The 21,768-nt window shown below is 45.3% G+C and overlaps 1 protein-coding gene across 2 annotated transcripts in view; it reads left to right on the plus strand.

Moving 5' to 3' along the window:
• The window catches only part of LOC147439819 (Metallo-hydrolase/oxidoreductase superfamily protein), a 73,944-nt gene that overhangs the window by 36,652 nt on the left and 15,524 nt on the right, over positions 1-21,768 (plus strand). For both annotated transcript variants that reach the window (XM_086485565.1, XM_086485564.1), the window contains exons 5-7: positions 14,692-14,747; positions 20,750-20,826; positions 21,121-21,240. In XM_086485565.1, coding sequence (XP_086341691.1) covers positions 14,692-14,747; positions 20,750-20,826; positions 21,121-21,240 — 253 coding nt within the window. The remainder of the gene's footprint in view (positions 1-14,691; positions 14,748-20,749; positions 20,827-21,120; positions 21,241-21,768) is intronic.

The following is a 21,768-nucleotide window of genomic DNA, read 5'->3' on the forward strand; positions in this document are numbered from 1 at the left end:
TGCTTTTTCTAGCGAAGCTAACCTCGTTGCAGATTTGGTCAATCACGAAGGATCGATCTTGGCTCTCGATCCTAGGTCCAAAGAACCCTCACAGGAAGTATTATGTATTCGCATGATTAGTACGCATGCATTGTTCGAGTGTTTTATTCGTGATCGTTTCCTGTATTTTAGTCGGCATCTTTATGTGATCCCTTTTCCTATGCATGACATATTGTATGTTGAGTACGTTTCTCTCATGGATTAGCACGAATGTATGCGGATTTCTCATGAAAAGTTGGAAAGTATGTATGTAAGGAAGTTTTGCATCATCGCTAGCCTCTTCATTGTCTTGGCGTTTTCAGCAGATACGCATAGCTTCACCCCCATTTGCATCTAGCGTTTTCAGCCTTGACCAGCAGCACCAAAACCCTGCGTTTTCAGCCTTAACTCGCAGCAGGACAGCAGCGTTTTTTGCCCTAAAAACAGCAGTCATCAGTGTTTTTATCAAGCAAATTCAGCATCCAAAAACGCAGCCAAACTCAGCGTTTTTTTCAGCCCAAACCTGCGTTTTTCAGCAACACAAGATCAGCCCCGAATTTCAGCAATTCAGTCGCAGCAGAATTCAGCAGTTAGCGATTTTGGACAGCAGTTAGTTTCATTTAGTTTTCAGCTGTCGTCATCGCCATCCCGGTTATCATCGTTGACATAGACTAGAGCTGCATCAGTCCATGCATCATCATTGTACCCGTTTGTGCAATCAATCATAGACCACTCTCGCCAACGAGAGTGGGGCCTTTGGAGGAGGGTTTTACGTCTCTGGTGTCGTATCTCTCTTCTCTCTATCTCTTAGTCTCATACACTTGCACGCACAGTGTCCACTCACTTTGTTCGTGATCATAGCACTCTCCATTAAGAACAGAAGGCTCTCCCTTCCATAAGAACTAAAAGGAACCTTAAGCAAATATGGATCACTCATCTTCAGAAAGAACAACATTCATTCCGCTGCACCTTACACAAAGAAAAGTTGAAATCCGGCGTGGGAACTGAAGAAAAGAGTGAAGAATTGGGCAAATTTTTAGTAGGGAAGTTTGCCAAAGCGGAATACAAATGTCAATTGCAAGTTGACACGTGTGTGAAAAGATTGATGAAGTACTCCAAAGACCCCAGATTTGTGAAACACTTGAAGAATTACCCAATTGATGAGATTCACTTGAGATTCCGCGAGGCCATTGATTCTCCTCTCAGATCGGGAATAAAGCTGAAAGGTCGGATAAGTGCAGAAAAGCGGAAGCTGTACTCGCAGAAAGAGTTGGACAAAGCTCTCGATGAGAAGATTAGCAATATAATGAAAGGCTTGAAGCACTCATGGAAGAAGATGAAATTGGTGGATTTCCGCGGTTATTTGGGCCGGAAGTCGAGTTTTTGGATGGCAAGCAGACCCAAGAAGCGTGCTCGTTTTGAGGATGACTCAGATTTTTCTTCATCTTTAGAGAGGCTCGACAGTTCGTCGTCCTCTAGTTCCAGAGAGGATGAGAACAGGCGGAAGAAGCGGAGAAAAAGCAAGAAAAGCAGATTTTTGAAAAGATCTAGAAGGCATATAAAAGGCTATCTAGTAGTTCGGAGGAGGAGAGCTCGTCCTCTTCTGACAGTGAGCAGATGAGCAAGAAGACCAAGGAGTTCAAGGAAGGGGGTCAAGCCATCAGGTTTGAGACGTTTTCAGGCTACCAGGACACTTATCAAGCCCTTGAGTTTGTACAGCAGTTTAACGTCGCCTTCTCTGGAGGTTGGTTCACGGAACACTCCAAGGTGCGAAGGGCGGCATCTTACTTAAAGGAAATGCAGACATGGTGGTCTACTCTGTTGTTACGCGGAGAACCACTTGTGACGTGGTTAAAATTCAAGAAAATTTTCACGTCAACGTGAATATCAGACGAATATGAAAGAGATGTCATGGCTTGGCATCACTTGAGAATGACTAAGAAAGATACATTGGATGACTACTGCTAGAGGTTTTGGGATACTTATTTGCCAGTGTCTTTGTTTCGGAAGATTACTTTGAGAGACCATAATGAGTGGTTTTGTTGTGGTTTGCCAAAAGAGATTCGAGAGTATTTGTCTAAACCAGAAGTTTGACTCTATTCAAAGACCTATGGGACATGCTAAGCAATGATTTGGAATTCATGCCTGCTCATTGACTTATCGTACGGATATGATAGTATCCACCTCAACAGAGCAAGAGTCTGAGTCTGCCAGTGAAGAGAATGAATCAAGGGAACCGGACGGCAGCTCATCGCAAGATTCTGGAGCAATAAGAGAATCAGATGGTAGCACATCCAAGGGTTCTGACGAACTAAGAGAACTAGATACAAGTTCATCAAAGGATCCGGAGAAGAAAGGATATCAGGTGATAGTGCATCTCAGGGTTTCAACGATTGAGACTAACGTGCCAATGGACAGGGGAGGCTAGTGAGGCTACCCACAGGTCCCACGGCACAAGGAAAGAAAGGAAAGGAAATCAGCTAGTAGATCAAAGAATTCTTGAGATCCAGATTGAGGTGCCCAGGACAGGGAGCCAGAAGGGCTACCAATAGGTCATAGGGTGTCACAAATTGCTGACGTGTCAATCCACTGTAGAACAGAGCCGACTTGCAGATCCCGGCTGAGGGGCCTAAACCCCAGAAGAAGCAGAAGCAACAAAAGAAGAAGAAGAAGCAGCAGCGGAAGAAGTACCAACTTATGGAACCCCATCCGATGGGGCTGCCCAAGGAACTAGTAGAAGCAGAACCCACAAAAGATCTAGCGTAAGAAAAGTTGATGACTTGGCTGTTGTACGAATCCCCCCCCCCCCCCCCCCCCCCCCCCCCCAAAAGAGCTGACATGCTGACGTGGCAGGTAGTACGGATAGTCCCACAATTCCCGCTGACAGTGCCACGTGGCGCCTGTATGGATTTTCGTAAATTGTGCTAGCAGCTTTTTATGCCAGTTTTTAGACCAGATGCTTTTGAGCTTGAAGCTTTTCATGTAAACTGCTTTTCATAGGCTAAGGGCCGTTATGTGCAAAGGGCTCAATCTCTGGCACACTTTCAGGTGAAGGTGCAGAGCGCGAGTACCAGCATTGTACTGAGTTAAAGCAATATAAAGAAATACCGCAAGTGTCACAAACTGGTGACGTGGTTGTCCCAGTACACACACACACCCCTGGCAAGGATTCCTTGGCGTGAAATGGTGATGTGGCTGCTGGAATTGCTGACGTGGTTGGCTGTCGGAAAATACGGTGCAGCTTGCAAAAATCTGCCACGTGGCTAGCTGTACAAACGTCCGCAAATCGCGGCGATCTTTGCAGCAGGACTTTTGGCCAGCTTTTGGCGTGGCTGCTTTTCCTACGAGAGAGAGAGAGAGAGAGAGAGAGAGAGAGAGAGAGAGAGAGAGAGAGAGAGAGAGAGAGAGAGAGAGAGAGAGAGAGAGAGAGAGAGATTTGATTTGATTTGGTATTAACATCCGCGGGGGGCCAGAAATGACCCATGGGATCTCAAAGTGATACATAGTCTCCCCTCACGGGGGTGTATGGTGTGTGTTGTTCTCTTTTTGTGTTCCTATGAGTGTCTTTTGATGCTCAAGTATGCGGGTGAGGTATGTTCCGAGAGCTGTAGGAGAGGGGTCTGTCTTGGATAATAGATCCGCAAAGGGAGAACAACCGCTTAGGAGTGGTTGAAAATTAGCCCGGATGTGAGCATATTCTGGGCATTCCAATGTCACATGTGCTTCATCTTCGGGAGCTTGCATTGTACATGATGTGCATATCCGTTTAGAAGCATCAATTTTCAGCCAGCCCTCTGTTTCTATTTTGAGCATATGTGACCTTGTGCGCATCAAAGAAATGGCTCTTCGTGCCATGTGGGGCATGGGTGTTCGTATGTGGGCATGGGTTTCCATTGGGTTTTTTCTATAGCCTGCCCAATACTTTGTATTGACATGCTTGCAGTAGTATTCAAATTTCGAGCGGTGTTGCGTTGTCTTCCACTTGGTGTGGAGGCTATTTAGTAATGCAATGTCAAAATTCAGCATGTGTTCTCCCTCCTTACCCTCCTCAATAAGCATGTCCATATATGCCTCTACATTCCATTTAGCGAACCATTTCTTAATGTCCTGTATGAGGTTCGATGACAGAAATTTGCTTTTCTTTGTCTTTTGTGGCGCACATCCCGTTTCCCATGCAATGCGGGGGATTCGAGTAGTAGGCATCGCTTTGACCTTCATGATATACGTGTACATTCTTTTCAATGCTTTCATTTCTAGTGGTCTCTTGCCTGTCTCCAAGAGTAGCACGGAGTATGGTGTCTTTTTGACCCCCATGTGTCTACATAGAAACTTTCTCTGAATTTTTCAATTTCATTCCATGTGTAGGCTGAAATGCTTGCTCCCCAGATTTCCACTCCGTAGAGGATGGCTTGCACCACGCATGTCTCAAAAATGGTCGCTTTTATCTCCCATCTTTTTATGCTCCCTTGTGTGCATATGTTTTCAAATTGATAGTACTTGGCATGGCCGATGTCAATTCTATTATGTGCGCATTGTCCCCAAGCATAGTTGCACGGAATGTCAATCCCCAAGTACTTGAAACTGTCGACTTTCTCAATTTGTTTCCCTTGATACATGAGGGGGGCGTGGATATCCATCTTACGAGTCTTTACAATCATGAACTTTGTTTTGTCTACATTGATTGATAGACCCACATTTTCACAAAAAAACCAATTTCTGTAGAGCTATAATGTCATGGGCAAAAAGAGCCACATCGTCTGCATAGATGAGCATGAGAAGTGTAAGCATCCCGATGGTTGGTTCATCCCCTTCTAGTTGAGGCATGAAATGAAATGATATATTAACGTCTACAAAAGGCCAAAATGATCTATGAGACCAAACTGATTACAATGATGAGTCTAGTACCAAGTCTGGGTACAAACAAAGAAAACTACAAACTAAAAACTGAGATAGGAGTGCTGCCGACTCCTATGGGTGGCTGGTAATCTGAGCAATGGTATCATGCCACAAAGGTACAAAGTGGGGATAAGTGTCACCATGATACAATATAGCAGCAGCATGAAGCCTATCTTGATCGACACTCTGGGTGTCGTGCTAGAATCCTGTGGATCCTCTGCTGCAATCTCCTCCGGTGCTGCGTGGCTCCCCTCCTCAGTCGTGGTCGTCTTGATCTCCCCAAATCTATAGCTCGGTCAATGAGAGTACCGTTGGTGTGTGTATGGGTGGGAACCGAGCTCTGTGATGGTGGTGTCCCCTCTGCCTCTGTGGTACTCGTACTGAAGAAATCTGAGATGCGTCTCTGGGACTGTCTTTGTCTATGCCCTCTCAATAGAGAGTCTCTATGCCTTTGTATCTCAAGTAGAAATAATCCGAGACATCTCTGATCCTGATATCTCATGACTCTATCTAACGAGTCAAAACCATCTTTGAATAAACAATGAAAGTGTCCCCGTATCTCATAGTAGACTGTGCAGTGACATATGTAGTGAAACTCTGTTTCTGGCTCTGCATGGCATAACTGACATATCCTACTGTTTGCTGGTATGCCTCTGAATCTACCTGTCTCAATCCCAAGCTGGTGTGAAGATGTGCGAATTTGGTCTATGGAACATCGTAACCCATGGGATAGATGTGTGTCCATGTAGCTGGGCCGTGTGACAAAACCGTCTGTTGTGAGATGGAGAAGATGCTCTCTATAGAAAGCCCTCTTCATACCCAACTCTCGTGATGGCTCTATCCATGTCCTCCTGGTCTCAAGCTGGATAAGATCCTGCCGAACGAGTCTAGTAATCTGAGATCTCCATACGTGTAAGACTGAACTGTACAATGCCATAATCCCCCATATCAGCTCTGTGGGTACCCCCAATTCCATAAGTCGGCGCATCAATCTGGCCCTCGGTATTGTGTCAAAAGCTTTGCGGAAGTCCACAAAGCTGCAATATATTCGTCTACCATGTGCTCGACCCTCCTCAATGATAGCTCTGAGTGTAAAGACATGATCCAATGTGGAGAAACCCCTCCTGAAACCAGCCTGTCCAGGTGCCCGTATGGCCATAATCTTTGCCCAACTGCTTAGCCTATGCTCAAGGATGGATGCATACAACCGTGCCAATGTGTGTCCAACCATGATAGTAGGGTAATTCCCCGGCACTGTGGGGTCTTCTGTCTTGAAGATAGGTACAATAGTAGATAATCTCCAAGACTCAGGAAATCCCTCACACATGACACGGTTGAATAACTGTGCAAGCATCTCTTCCCCTCATGATCCTGTGCCCGTCTGGTCTTCATCCTGTCAATGGCCTCCTTTACCATCTCAGTGGTAAAGAAGGTGCTCGTAGCCGGACATGGCTATGGTGGATCTGGTAGTGGTGGTTGTCCAGGTACAGTGTATAAAGATGCTGCATACTGCCCCCATATCTCTGTAGAAGTAATCACTGGTAGGGGAGACTGCTCATGGAATAGATGCCAAGCCTCTTCTGAATCTCTACTAAGGAAGAGCTGACATAAATCCTGCTCCATCTGGACCAAGAAAGCTCGCTTCTTCCGTCGTACTAGTCGTCGTGTAGCAATACGAGACTGTCTATAGGTGATCACTCCCAATGCAAGCTCCCGCTGTACTTGAGCTCTCCTCTGTCGACACTCCTCATCATACCAGCTGTTCTGAGGCATGTGCCCAGAACGACGTCTCTGACCAGGCTGAGTGTGTGGGTATGCCTCTGTCGCTGCCCCATGTAATGTCACGTCAGCATAGATGTGATCTCCTCCACTGTGTTTACTGGCTCTGATGTGCATAAAAGCCTACGTATCTCCTCTGCATAGACTGAGTCACTCTCTGGTGTAAAAGTATAGCGTGGATGTCTACCACTCCGTGAGGCCTAAGATGTATTGTACTCAAAGGAGACTGATAATGTCAGAAGTGCATGATCTACTGCTACCCCAACAGGCCTGGGCTCCACTGTGAAATCTTGAATGTGAGAGATAAAGCTCGGATGTGTCAGAACATAGTCTATAGTACTGGACCCATGTCTGTGTGGAAAACAATTAAACCTGTAGACGATGGGAAAGTCGGTAAGCCATTCGGTATGGCTAAACTGTGAGTAGTCGTCATCTCCCTGAGGTATCTCCCATAATCTGTATGCTCTCTGTCGTGTGAGCATCTCTCGAGCCCCATCTCCTCGGGCTCTAGCTCTCTGAGCATCTCCTCTGAGGTGTCATTGAAAACCGTCTGTGAACTGCCTGTACGGGCATCGAAATCCCCCAAAAGTATGATGTCTCCATCCTTGGAAAACTCCCAGATATCATCATCAAGTACAGAGTAAGGAGACTGTCCTCTGGGTGAAGCATATACTGAAGTACTAGGAGGAAAATAGCATATGGCGATGTACAAGAAACGTCCAGTCTCTGCCCTCATCCTCACCCACAAGTATCTGGCCTGATCATCTCTCCGAACTATGTGCAGTAGTGGCTGGAGCTCCTCTCTGAAAAGAACTGATCCTCTAGTCCCATGCTTAGATCTGGTGCATGTCCGGAAAGCTGTCTCCCATCTGTATCCTGATATATGCGGCATCAACTGTCCCGGAGCCTGATGAGTCTCTGAGTAGAAAACAATGTCTCTGTCTCTGAAGCTGTCCTCAAAGGCCCCCACAAGTCTACACGAACCATTACAGTTCCAAACCGCCATCCTGAGAGTGGTCCCATAGGTCTCGCACCGTCATGTAGAGCGGTGCTCTGTAATCACTACTCGTCCATTTCTGTAGAAGGCTAATTTTCCCTTCTCCCTTGCTGCTATAATCTCCGGCATGACCTCTCTCATATGTGCAAGCTGTAAGAGGGTAAGGTCATCTCCTAAAAAGATACCTGTTTTCTTGAGGGTTGGCCTCTTCTTTAAAAAAGTCTTTCTTTTCTTCCATGGAGGGAAAGCGCAAAATGAGAGCCCGTTCTTTTGAACTCTCCCCATTACCTTCATTTTTCTTGCCCACTCTCCAAGCTTGTGTGTGCGAGGGCTTCTCCACCCCCATCATTGACATGAGGCTCTTCACCTCTTGGTCCACCTTATCTGAATCTTTTAGGCCGGTCACTCTCACGTGTAGAGCGCATACCCTTCTTCGTTGTTCCTCTTCAAGTGTCTTGTTGATGATGTTGGGTGTAGTCGGAATGTCCTTGCCCTTCCCCTTCTTTGACAACTTCAATCCACTTTTCAGCCTCTTCCACCTTCTTTTGCGTTTTGGAGAGAACCTCCATCCATGAGGTCTTCTTTTCTCCTTCCTCCTTTATTTCTTTGACTTGTGCTCGTATACTATCTACCTCATCTATCATTGATGGCTGAATTTCTCCATCTTCAAGGCGTCCTCTCTCTTTAGTTTCGGTGAGTTCCTTCTGAAGGGCTGAGATGCTACCTTTTAGAGCTTGAATTTCAGCCCGGAACTCCTTGCGCTCTAGTTCCCTCGCCTGTTCCTCCCTCTTTTTCCATTCAAGAAGTGAATTCTTCTCTTTCTTCCACTCATCCATGTGAGCTTTGCATTCTTTCAGCTCTCTTTCAATGGCTGTCATCCTCTTGCTTGTGACCATGTAGTGCGCCGCCATCTTTCTTGCCTATTTGTTTCACTTCCGGAGATTTAGTAATCTACAACCCGAAGCGGGAAGAAGCACAACCCCAGCCCACTGCAGGCATCAACCATAAAGCAAGATGCAATGGAAGGCCTTGCGCCCTTTGCCTTGAAAGTGAACCTGCAGGGCAGCAGGGGGGGGGGGGGGGGGGGGGGGGGGGGGGGGGGTGGAGCTTACTCGCGCTGCAGAGGGCTGCCATGACTGCGCGCTGCAAAGAGCTGCCATGGCTTCACGCTGCAGAGGGCCACCATCGTAGAGAGAGAGAGAGAGAGAGAGAGAGAGAGAGAGAGAGAGAGAGAGAGAGAGAGAGAGAGAGAGAGAGAGAGAGAGAGAGAGAGAGAAATGAAATGAAATGAAATGTTATATTAACGTCTTCAAAAGGCCAAAATGACCTATGAGACCAATCAGTTACAAAATAGTGAATCTAATACCATGTCTGGGTACAAAAGAACTAGAAAAGAACTAGAAGTGGAACAAAATACTACTACTACTACTACAATCTAAAACTACGTGGGTGTAGCAGCTGATACAATAGGTACCCGGTCAACTGGATGTAACAGTGTGTGAAACAAAGATGGAAGAAATGGTGAGGATCCATCCTCATCTGCACTCTGGATGTCGAGAGAGTATGGCTCGAATCTTCTGTTGTAGTCTCCGTCGATGCTGTGTAGCTCCTCTCCTCAGTCGCGGTCGTCTGTATCTCTGTAGCTCCAATGCTCGGTCGATGAGAGTGCCAGTAGTGGTCGAATGAGTGTGGGACGAGCTCTGCAGTGGTGGCTGCTCCTCTGGCTGTCCCATATCTAGTGAAAAGAAATCTGTAATGTGTCTCTGGGACTGCCTCTCTCTAGCTCTCCCCAGTAAAGTGTCTCTACACCTGTGTAACTCAAGTAGATATATATATATATATATCTATATATATATATATATATATATATATATATATATATATATATATATTATATATATATATATATATATATATATATATATATATATATATATATATATATATATAGAGAGAGAGAGAGAGAGAGAGAGAGAGAAAGAAAGAAAGATTTTTAACGTCTATGTCAGGCCGAAATCGGCCTATGAGACAAATCAAATGTACATGGTGTGTATGTCATCCGTCTATCGGAAAGACAAATGAAACAAAACTGATACAAAACTGATCTGAATGTAGGTAGTGGGGTATCTGAGGAGGGATGGAGCTCTATCTCTAGGGGTATATGCATGTCTATATGCTCAAGGTAGTACAATCATGATAATGCATCAAGCTATCTAGCTCCATCCTGTACTAATGGGGGGATGTAAGATGTGGTACATGGGCGGGTCTGGTGCCAAGGCTGCCCGGATGAAAGCTGTCGGGTCGGCCCTCATCTGGGCCACTCGCTCCTCAGTGGCACGGCGCTCCCGGGCTCGGATCTCCTCGATCTGTCGGTGGTGGGAGCGCGCGCCCCTGTAGCCTGTGACTCGTGGTCGTCGTCTAGCTCGGCTCACCTCCGCCTGTGGGAGTGTCACTCCCCTCTGAGTGTCTGGTGGGGGAGGGGCGGTAATCCTCTGAAAGAAGTCTGTGAGCTGCGACTGTCTCCCCTCTGTCTGTGTAGCTGTGTGTGGCTGTAGTAGTGTGTCCCGATGGCTCTGTATCTCTAGTAAGAACCGTCCGAGCTGTCTCTGATCCCAAGAGTCCATGATCTCTCGGAGAGTGGGTTGTCCTCTGAATAGGGCCTCATACCTGCCTTTGATCTCAGTGTATGCTCTGCATCTACATACAAAGTGCTCCTCACTCTCCACCTCCTCTGTGCAGGCTCTGCAGACGCGCTCCTCCCTGGGGACACCAGTATGTCTCCCGATCTCAATCTCTAACCTGTGTGAAGCCACTCTCAGCTGACCAATCGCCACCCGTGAGCTATGTGGCATATATGAGAGAGAGAGAGAGAGAGAACCTGTTTGCTTTATTTGGTGCAAGAGGTTCAGAGAGAGAGAGAAGCCTCTCTTGCTTTATTTTCAAAGCTTTTAATTTTGAATGCTTTTGGGAACAGCTTTTGGACTTTGCCTTTAGCATCCCTTGTAATCTTCAAATATGCGGGCAAGGCCTCATAACTTAGAGCATTTGGACACAGAGTTTGAGTGTGAGCGCCTGCCTGCACTCTTGTACTTTGAACACTGATTAATACAAAAGAAATACCGAAAGGTGTGCCAGTCTTTGGGGCCAATATCTCTAGGCACGGAACTCCGCCGGGCAAGTGTCGAATCAATTGTGAACTATGATCTGTATTGAAGTGATCTTTTGTGGTGTCGCGGTAGATTCTCGACTTTACAGTGGTATCAGAGCGCGACCGCTTTCTCTCCTACGGGAAATCCGTTTACGCGGCCCTATGGCTTCAGGCAAAGATGAGTCGACTCCCTCTGCATCCGGCAATGTGGGAAGAGATCACAATGAAGATTCACGCGAGTATGGCCCGCCTTGGCCTACTCAGACGAAGCTCGAAGAGATGGAGCGTCGACGATTGATCGGCGATGCAACAGAGAAGATGCTCAATTTTGCGAAGGACCCAAAATTTGCAAAATATATGAGCGAGACTTCTTTCAATGAGGTGCATGCGCAATGGCGGCAGACTACAGAGCCATCCCTCAAACCGGCCCTGAAGGAACCTCCTACTCCGAGGATGTACTCAGAGCAAGAATTAGAAGAGGTGGTTGATGCACGAATTGCTCAGCTTTTGGACGCGCAGAACAAAGCTAAAAAGCACGACAAAAAGCAGAGAAAGGAGCTGACTTCCCGGGTTATTTGGGTCGTCAGTCTACATTTGAAAAGGCAAGAAAGCAGAAGAAGCGTGTTCGATTTGAAAGAGTACCCAGTTCTTCTTCTTCTTCTTCTGAGAGTTCTTCTAGCTCCTTTGACTCGAGCGAAGAAGACAGAAAAGGCAAAAAGCGAATCAAAAGGCAACGCTTCGGAAAGGGCAAGAAAAAGGCAAAGGAGCCTAAATCTCGCCCCGCGATTGACAGTTCTACAGAGGACTCGTCTACAGACAGTTCGGACTCTGATGACAGCAACTTTTACGTAAAGAAGACGAATTTTTAAAAAGCCAACCAGTATGACTTTTTGGAAGACAAAAGCAAGAAAGTCCGAGAGTTTAAGGAAGGTGGACAGTCAATTAAATTTGACACGTTTTCTGGTTATAGAGATGCTTCGAAAGTTGTCTTTTATACAGCAGTTTGACATAGCTTTCTCTGGAGGGCATTATTCAGAGCACTCTAAGATTTGGAGAGCTGCCTCTTACTTTAAGGGGAATGCTTGAACTTGGTGGTCCATGCTTCTATCAAACAAGACAACGCCAGTTAAATGGCTGAAATTCAAAAGGCTTTTTATTTCCTCTTGGCTGACTCGAGACTATGAACGCGATATACGAACTGCTTGGAACCATCTTCGGATGACCAAGAAGGATACAATGGACGCTTATTCTGGAGCTCTTTTCTACCCGTCTCTTCATTTAAGAAGATCTCGTTCAAGGAACAGATTTAGCGGTTTACCTTGGGTCTTCCTATAGAGATCCGAGATGACAGTGGCTTTCTCGATTGGCAGTGCTCCTGTGCCAGAGTGGATGCCAGGAGAGGGTTTCAGGTGGATTCCTCCAGGGACTGCAGTTCGATACTTGGGTTGTCAGGTTGGTTTGGATTTGTCCCCCGAGCAGCAGATTGCTCCTCTCCTCCTGTCCATCAGGAGAAAGCTGTTACACTGGAGCTCAGCACGACTTTCGCTGGCTGGTAGAGTAGTAGTTGCCAACCAGGTGTTGTTGGCAACTATGTGGTACATCACTTCTTGCTGGATCTTCTCGAGTTCTTGTATCAGCCAGGTAGAGAGGCTGATCAGGAACTTCCTTTGGTCAGGTCGGGACACTCAGGTTGCCCGAGCCAAGGTGGCTTGGTCGGTCATCACACTCCCTTGTTCCCAGGGAGGGCTTGGGATCATTGATCCAGCACAGCAGAGCAGAGCCCTTCTTGGGAAGTTCGTCGTCAGAGGACTTCTTCCAGGCGAGGAGCCCTGGAAAGAGTTCTTGCTGCAGAGGCTTCGTGCCAGGGTGCCTCAGTCAGGAGGCCCTTGGCAACCTTCGACCAAATGGATCTTTACAGAGTTGCGCCGAGTTGGTTTGAGCAGGAGACTGGAGGACCGATTCGCTGTGAGTTTGCTTCGCTCTTGGGAGCTCTTACGGCGTGGCCTAGAGCAGAGACAGCCGACATGCACGGAGGAGCGCCTACGACAGCCCCTCGTGTGGAACCCCATGGTTAGCACTCAGAGAGGCCACTTGGTTGGGAGTAGGCCTCATGTTTCTTGGGGTCCCATGGCAGCAGGTCCAGCGCGCTCTCTAGGTGACTGGCTAGAGTTTACAGGTTTGTCAGAGGAGGTGCAAGGTGTCCAGCTACAGGGCATGAGAGGGGTTCAGAGCATGTGTCAGGACATCTCAGAGTCAGTTCCAGCTGAGTGGCTCACGCCTCTCGAGCCAGTAGCACCCCGATGGATGGGAGCCTTCACACGACTGGAGGTTCTCATCTCAGTCAGGGCTTGTTCAGAGACTGTCCCAGCCCTGTTCTTTGAGCTTCAGGGTGGGGGACGATTACAGCGAGTTACAGTAGAGGCCCCGTAGGTAGCAGAGTGCTGTTTCCAGAGGATCCGAGTTGTGGGCATCTGTGGGAGGACTTGCGTCATAGACCCTGACCCAGCAGCTCTCGAGACAGGACACTGGAGGCTATGGGCTTGGGAGTGCTGTCCACTGGCACGAGTACAGTGGGATCCTGGTGAGTGGCTATGGAGGGACCCCTTCTCTTCTGCAGACCGCCCAGGAGTCCCTTTCTTTCAGTACACTATTCGGCTTGGACATCATATACTTGCAGCGCAGAGAGAGGCCCGCCCCGCTGCAGCACGGCATTGGCAGGAGGAGGGTCTCACAGTTGAGTTCTTGGCAGCTTTTTGGCAGAGGCTGTGGGACTCCAGACAGCCGAGGCGCGTCACTTTGTTCCAGTGGTTGGTTGCACACAGAGCCACAGCAGTAGGGAGCTGGCTTGTGCATAGTGGTCTCTCGGCCGCGTGTACAGCCTGTGACCAGTTGGTGGAGAATCAGCGACATTGTCTTTGGGACTGTCCCTCGGCCCAGCAGGTGTGGCTACGAGTTCTTCGGCTGATGCCTGCCCTCTCCACGGCTCAACAGTACACTTAGGGGGGCAGCGGCTTGGTCCACCCTCACGGGCCCGGCACTACAGTTTGAGCTATCTTCCACCGGCAGGATGATAGTGATACAGGGGAGGCGACCTACACTCCAGCCTGCTACGGACCTTACTCCACAGGAGTGGTGCAGTGAGAGAGAGGAGTGCTGGGAGCTCATCAGCGGCCTAGCTCTCTGGTTCATCTGGCGGGCCCGTTGTTTCCGCATCTTTGAGGCTCGCCCTGTGCCACCAGCAGAGACTGTTCGTGACTTTTGGCTAGAGCTGATCCATACTCTCAGAGGACAGCTTGAGGGACTACAGGGCAGCTCTGACCGCATGCGGGAGCGCCGCGAGGCTTTCCTTCGACTCTGGCGCCCCTGGGCCTCTACTTTTTTTGTTGACTTTCTGTGGTTCCTCTACCTTTTTTTGTTGACTTTCTGATGTATGACTGTGGTTTCTCAGTTGACTTTCATTGTTGGTTGCTATGGATTTGCACATTGTCACATGGAATGTCAATATTTTGCATCACATGAGTGTTATGATCCAAGACAGAATGTGCTTGGATGGAGTTTCAAACTCCAAAATTCTTGTGAATAAGAGCTCTAGATTGGTTACCGGATAGGGTTGTCTGCAGTTATCATAACTCAAAGCAAAATTGTAGTGTTCAGATGTAGGATGTCCCTTACAGTTGTTTTTATTGCCTGACATTAAAAAATACCATGATCTGGAGTATGTTGATCAGATTTTATGTTTGAACTGCCTTCCTGGTAAAATATGTTAGGGTAGGTCTATATCTCAAGTCACTCATGTTACAAGCAATCTGAATGTTGCGAAGGTGCTCTGTTGATCCATTTCTTCTGGTTTCAGGGTTCGAGACCTAGACGCTGTCATACTCACTCATTCACATGCAGATGCCATAGGGGGTATGTGTTCTTTCTTGCATATATTCATAGGAAATAAAAAAGATCAACATGGATTTGTTTGCTCATAAATGAAGCTCAGGATAGCTGTGGAGTTTTCTCTGTAGTGCGTCCATGTGGTTGAAACGACTGCCACTTGTTAGCTAATGACATGAAGACCACTATTGTTGCATTAAATAGACTGTACTGTAGCTGCTTGCTGTCTTCCTCACTTCTTTTGGTTATGTTTACTGTAGGCATGAACACTTCTCAAATTATACTTTGTAGAAGTGCAGCATCTGTAAAATGCAAAATCTATAGTAGATGCCCAGTTACTATTTCTGGGCGTTACGTGGTACAGTTTGTAGCCCTCCTTGAGAAAAGGGTAGTGTCTAGTCTCTAGTGTGCTACCAAACTAGAGTGTTTTGACTTGTAAAAATGTTTCACTTTTAATTTTCCATAAATGGCATGGCAAAGAGAGGTTTACCCCCCCTCCTCTCTAAAATCCGAAAGAAGACAAAAAAAGCACTAACTAGGCCTTACTATATAACATCTATAGAATACACTAGGACATATGCAAATTGACATTTAGTATCTAGCACTAAAGGAAACAAAAGCATGACTAATTTGGCAAGGGCGACACTGCATGAAAGGGATATACATTTGAAATAATGTTTATGGGAGTAGACAAAGTTAAGTGCATCAATTATTCAAGATTATAAGGATAATTACAGTTGAGATTATATCCAAGCGAGGTTGTCTACTGATGAATGATTTTTCTAGTATACGTGCCTCATGTAAATTCTTGCAAACGGAAAGTATTTCAAAAAGAAAATTTTCATTGAATGGTTGGTAGCATAGAAGGTGGATGTTGAGTGTGTTTTGCCTTTCTTCTTTTGTAGTTATTATGAGTACAATGAATGAGGACATCAATACATGTAACCTCACCTTCTTTGTTTTGTGCTATGGCCTCGACAACGCATGTTGCACCGTTTGCCACACCGATTGTCAAGTCGGTGTTTTTAGTGATCATGCAGCACATGCCAATTGCGATCAAATCTAGCTCGTTGAACTTAGGCTCTAGGAGCCACTATTGAAGGACATTTATGTTACCCCACTTCGTCTTTATTTCAATTTTTGTAATGTCATGTTGATTTGTACAACTTATTCAAGGCCAGGTTTTTATAGTATTGGAAGTCTCATCTGTGAGTACAAGTTATCGGAGTAGAGTTGTTGATGTAGTCATGCATATGTGCTTCATCTATAATACATGTACGCAAGGTACAATTGATCTCATCTACAACTGGTTTTCTTTCACTAATGATGGTCAAGAACTGAAGCAATTCAGGGTCCGTTTCATGTCTTACACAGCATGACATCCTATAGAGAGTTGCATGTAGAAAGTGGACCGAGCTTGTGATAAGGCATGCGTTACAAAGCTCCCGTGCGTGACTACAAACTGGGGGTAGTTGGGCAAGATCACCAAGAAAGAGAACACATTTGTTGTTGAAGGGATCTGCCAATGTATTCCTTGTTGCATTAACATTTTGTCTTACGATAAGTTAAAATGTTGTTTGGATTAACATGGATAGCTCCTCTATAATTATAATATTTGCCTTTATAACATGGATAGCTCCTCCATAATTATAATAAATGTCTTATTTGGATGCAAAAAATTCTAAAGCAAGCAAATAGATAAAGCATAAATGACTTGCAACAATAAATGAGGTGCTTTACTGACCTGCAATGTTGTACTGCTGCTTTTCGATTGTCCAATCTACAGGCCGGTTTTCCAGTCGAGCTACAAAAAAGCAATGTGAATAGTTAAACATATCGTCTTGCAATGAAATGTCATAGATTGAAAGTGCAAAGTATACAATGCACGTCATACAGAGGTGCAATACAAAAGTAAGGTGGAAAGTTGGCACTGTGGTTTCTCCAACAAATTATAAGAAACGGAAGTCGTGCCTTGCCCCGTAGCATTTATGTGTTGCGCCAAGCAAACGCATGCGTGTGGAAAATTGGATGCAGAAAACGAACCTTGCAGTGTTGTCAAGCTGGAGTCGCCAAAGGACCTTTGAGAAGATGTGAATAGATTATCACTGCCCCAAGGAAAAATGAGGGTTTGTGTTGGCTACAATACCAAACTAATGTCTGTCATCTGCAGCCATCTGAACTTGATTTGATAGCTGCTACGTACATGGACCTTTGCTCATAGGGTCCGCCACCGAATCATGGTTATTAGCAAGAAAAGCTCTTTATAGGCCGCAATATTGGCTATATGGTCTATAGAGTTTCTGCTATCCCACCGAGTTGTTGAATGGACAGCAAATGAACTGCTCCTGGAGGCTAATAGACAATATTGGCCATATTGTCTATAGAGTTTCTGCTATCCCACCGAGTTGTTGAATGGACAGCAGTGAACTGCTCCCGGAGGCTAATAGGTATTGACATATTGGTATGCTTGTCTCCATAAATGCAATTACTCCGCAGTTTGTGTTCGTCGGCTTCTTCAGCATCAAATCTCTTTGTGTGGAAAAAAGTATTAACTTCTGCTTCTGCTCTTTGACATTCTTTTGATCCTGATCAGCAGCGTAGGCACCTGCATGATTTACTACTTGACTTCCACTGCAATGCTGTTGCATCTCCTTGGAGCTACACATTAACCAACTTTGCGGACACCATGTTCTGCTCTGAATTGGTCATGAGAGATGTTTCTGTTTGTCTGCAGATTGTTTCGAAATGCTTGCCTCATCAAAGTTTCAGATAGGCTATCAACAGAGTCGGACGAAGAGTGAGACTGAAGCCAACGACTCATCAGACCATAACTTGCACTAGTGGCAATATTTCCCAATGCCTTTCCCTCGACATTGAGCTGTCTGCCACTAATCCCCTCACACACTTTGCTAAAAGCGCAAGCAGCTAGCATTGAAGCCACTCGCTTATAATTACTTGAGGATAACCATCAGAAGCTTTGGTGGGATCGATCCTGTTGGTGTGCATCACCAACAGCCTGATAGCATCAACAGAAAAATGTGTTGAACAGCTTGGGAAGGCAATGAGTGTTGGTGATTTGACTCCAGATTAGGCCAACTGATCATTGATTGAAATCTGATGTCTTCTGTTTCAGTAGCACTAGAACAGAGAGACCTCTGTCATGCGGCGCCATAGCCAGGGGCTGCATACTAAGGCGCATGGGCAGCTGCTACAGTGTGGGGCTCCTCCTTCTTGTGGCCGACCATATGCAGCTTGTCACCGATCTTCTCCATCATGTTGGCCATGCTTTCTCCTCCTAAGAGCTGCTAATTATCTCTAGACTTGTCGTTGGGAGTGCTCATCACATTGGCAAGCATCTGACGTACCCTTCAGCTTGATGATCTGCGACTGCAACGCAACCCAAAGTGCGCTTTTTATTTTATTCACCTGGCAGCTTTTCACGGTGACTCTTGAATATTTCAAACATAAAAGTACCCAAACTTTATATCTACGTGAATAATCTCCATTCCTAATGCCCATAGGAAAAAGATGTATTTACTTGGTGAGCCAAAGGTCTTTTTTTAAAACAAGGCCAGGGGATTGATCCACTTGGCTCAATCCAGACCCTAGATCCCCAATTAAAACTTTCTCAATCGTGACCATACAATCATTTAAAAAAAGAAAACAAAAACAGCGGGCTTTTCTCACCACAGGCAATCCGCAGTGCTTTTTATCCGGACTGCTATAAAATAAAAATAAACAAGTAAGCAATCGCAAGCCAGAACCAGAACCAGAACGAGAACGATGAAGTACAGAGAAGAGCATGACTAATCAAGTGAATGTCTTGATAAGGGAAAAGCACAACTGCTCTTCAAGAGCTTTTCAACGGGTATGCTAGTCTGAATTGGAGAGGAGAAGGAGGTGGTCGTACATGGCTTGATGGAGAAAGCCCTTGAGTTAGGGAGCCCGATTCTGCTAGCATTGTTCTTGAAGGTGCAGATGATAAAAGAAGCGAGCATGGTGGAGAGAGCAGAGGGATTCTAAAGTTAGGGCAAGCAATATTGTAGCTTGTTGACGGCGTCGACAATAGAGAAAGTAGAGGAGCCTTGTCAACTACAAAGGCGAGCCGCAAAGCGAGGGAAACCGTTGACGAGCAACAAGGCAAAGTGCACGACATTGCAAGGGCAGCCATTGACGAGCAGAGCACAGGGAAAGCTTGAAGGAAGCGAAGAGAACGAGAAGTTTTGAGTGAGCAGGAGAGGAAAGGGAGGCCTGACTCGTCGCTTATTGAAGAATTACGGTGAACAGATCGAGGGATAGGAGAAGGCTGTTGCCAATGATTATGAAATAGGAGATGTTGACTTGGTGAGCCCAAGTCTCTTTTTCCGATATCTGAACGCAGCAGCCACCACGTGGCATTAGATTTAATTACTTGGTGAGCTTAGCTATTCATCTTGGGTTCCAAATAGGCTAGTTGAAAGGAGGATTGAGACCGGTGACGAGCTGACCTTAATTGGGGAAGTCTGGCATATGTGATTCAGTAATGGGAGAGTGTGTACGATCGCTTACAAGCTATTTTTCAGTTGTATTATGGAGAGAAGTGTTTTGACATCTGAATTCCTGATGTGGATGTTTGCAGCATCAGCCATTTAGACGCTTGTACAGCTAGGTCTCAGGCTCGCACGATCTTTCATTGGCTCTATGATTGGGAAAGTGAGCTTGATTTCATTCTGTATGCTTGTTCCTCGGGCTTGTCGGGCTTGCTTGTGGATCTACGTGTGTGCTATCACTTACCCTTGTCCACATATGTATCACTACTTCACAACTGGGCAGAGGATCCTTAGTTGTATACATCTTACATCAACACAATTGATTATATGGTTTTGAGATGGTCTTATATAAAAGCTTTCTCATAATAAATGCACTTTGTGGGCTTGTGGATGCCTGAAGAGAGTGACTATATTGATTGAGGGTTTGGAGTAGGTGTTTCGTGTGCTTTCGGTGGGTTGTCTCATGTCCAGGATTTGAGTGAAAGAGTACGTGTCATTTCAATCTAGAGTGTCCCAAGGTGGACGGGTATTATGTGTATGGCAGGTGTCATTCTATAGGTGTCATTCTATTCAGTCACAAGAAATACTTCAAGCACGAGAAACCAAACGGTTTTCAAACAAGATGAGTCGAGAAGTTTGTGTGTATGATGACTCCAGATAGATATGTGTTTATATAGAAAAGTAGGATGTTAACCAAAACAATGTCTTTTTGAACCAATGTTTTTGAGGAAATTTTTTGGGGATGCTAGGATTGGCTGCAGGAAAGCTCAGACAGGGTAGATTTCATACATGGAGCCTTCCTTGACTTGGTTGAGAGACGTGGTTCTGCCGCTATACTCTTCTCTTTAGCTTCTCCTCTGTCCTATTTGTGAGATGGTATACAATAAGGGTATGTTGTGGAGAACTTGCTACAATGGAAGATGGCAAGAAGAATTGACATGCATAGCTTTGAAAGGACACAAATGGGACAATTAGTATAAATGACCGCAATTGTGATATTTCAATTGAGGCTGGAATCCTGGTCCTTTCACATTGTCATGAAAGTCTTTGTATGTAGAGGGTGAATGACCAGGAGCATCAGAATACCAGAAAAATCTTTTGAAGGTGTGCATCCTACGTAAGCACATGATATGCATGTTGTGATGCATTGGGAGTTTCTAGAATGTAGTATTTCTGCAGTATCTCATGTAAATTGTTAGATTCAGATCTGTTACTATCGTTAGCATCGAAAGTACGAAGATCCAAATTCCATCTTGTCATTATATTATAACCATTATAATGGTCATACTTGCTCGAATCATCTCTCATGTGTTCGGACGCAGTTCTGCCCCCAATAGAGGATAAAAAACATCTGGAATTCATAATTACTGTAATGACAAGGGGTTGCTCTCACATATGTTGATAAGCCCATATGATTATCAAAGTAGCTTTCTAGAGGCGTGCAACTTTGATAAATGTTAGCTTTGGTATGTGCTGCAGACTTAGCTTTTATTTCTGCAGGTCTAGATGATCTTCGAGATTGGACAAATAACGTTCAAGATGTTGTTCCTGTTTATGTTGCCAAGCGTGATTTTGAGGTAACACAGTGAATGTCTTCATATTGAATGTAAGCAAAAATCTTGAATAAGTGCATTGTTTTTTTTGGCATTCAAGTGCCCTTATGATTTTGCATTAAAGCTTCAAAGTTTATACCAAGAAAATAAACACAATCTATATCATTAAGTTGTTATTATGTTCATGTTACAAAGGAAAATGGTTTGATGCTTGATCTTTGCAGTACACAGTTTCAAGGAGAGAGCTTCAATATCTGATTTTTTTGAGTCTTTATCAGAAATACTACTCCATGATGTTTGCGTTTATGCATTTTTCAGGTTATGAGAAAGACTCACTACTACCTGGTTGATACATCTGTTGTTGTTGAAGGCGCAGCTGTATCTGAGCTTCAGTTTCATATCATCACTGAACAGTCTTTTTTCGTTCATGGCTTAAAAGTAAGTATTTTCCTTCAAGTTTTCACAAACAAATGATAATTTTTACTCTTTGAAAACGCGGTCAATTGCATTTTTCTATGACAATTGTCATATGCAATGGATCATAGGTTACCGATGTCTTTATACATCTGTCACACAATTTGTAAACTTTAATCAAATGTTGAACGAGATTAACAGAGATATTTGACATGAGGTGGAGTTCCAACCAGCCCTTCAAAAGACTCCGGGCTCCTAGTGGTTAATTGGACTAGAATTTTCCTTTTCTTGGTAAAATAAACGCAGAACAACGCTCTATTTAACGATATACTCCAGGCTCAAGTTGGAGGTGATGTTGCTGACAAAATTCAAATCTGGATATGCTTATGTAGTGCCTCCTCCCTTTTGCTGTCTCACCCTTGTGGTGGGGTTCAAATTCTCGGATCCTTGCTGGAATCAACAACTCGTATTGGCCTTCAAGTCGCAACCTGCGTTCTGTGTTCTCCCATATAGCGCTAGTGAGGTCTTTGATGAAGACATCGCTTTCACTAA

Source organism: Adiantum capillus-veneris, chromosome 16, assembly GCF_014529385.1.
Source record: "Adiantum capillus-veneris isolate H3 chromosome 16, ASM1452938v2, whole genome shotgun sequence".
Lineage (NCBI taxonomy): Eukaryota > Viridiplantae > Streptophyta > Polypodiopsida > Polypodiales > Pteridaceae > Adiantum > Adiantum capillus-veneris.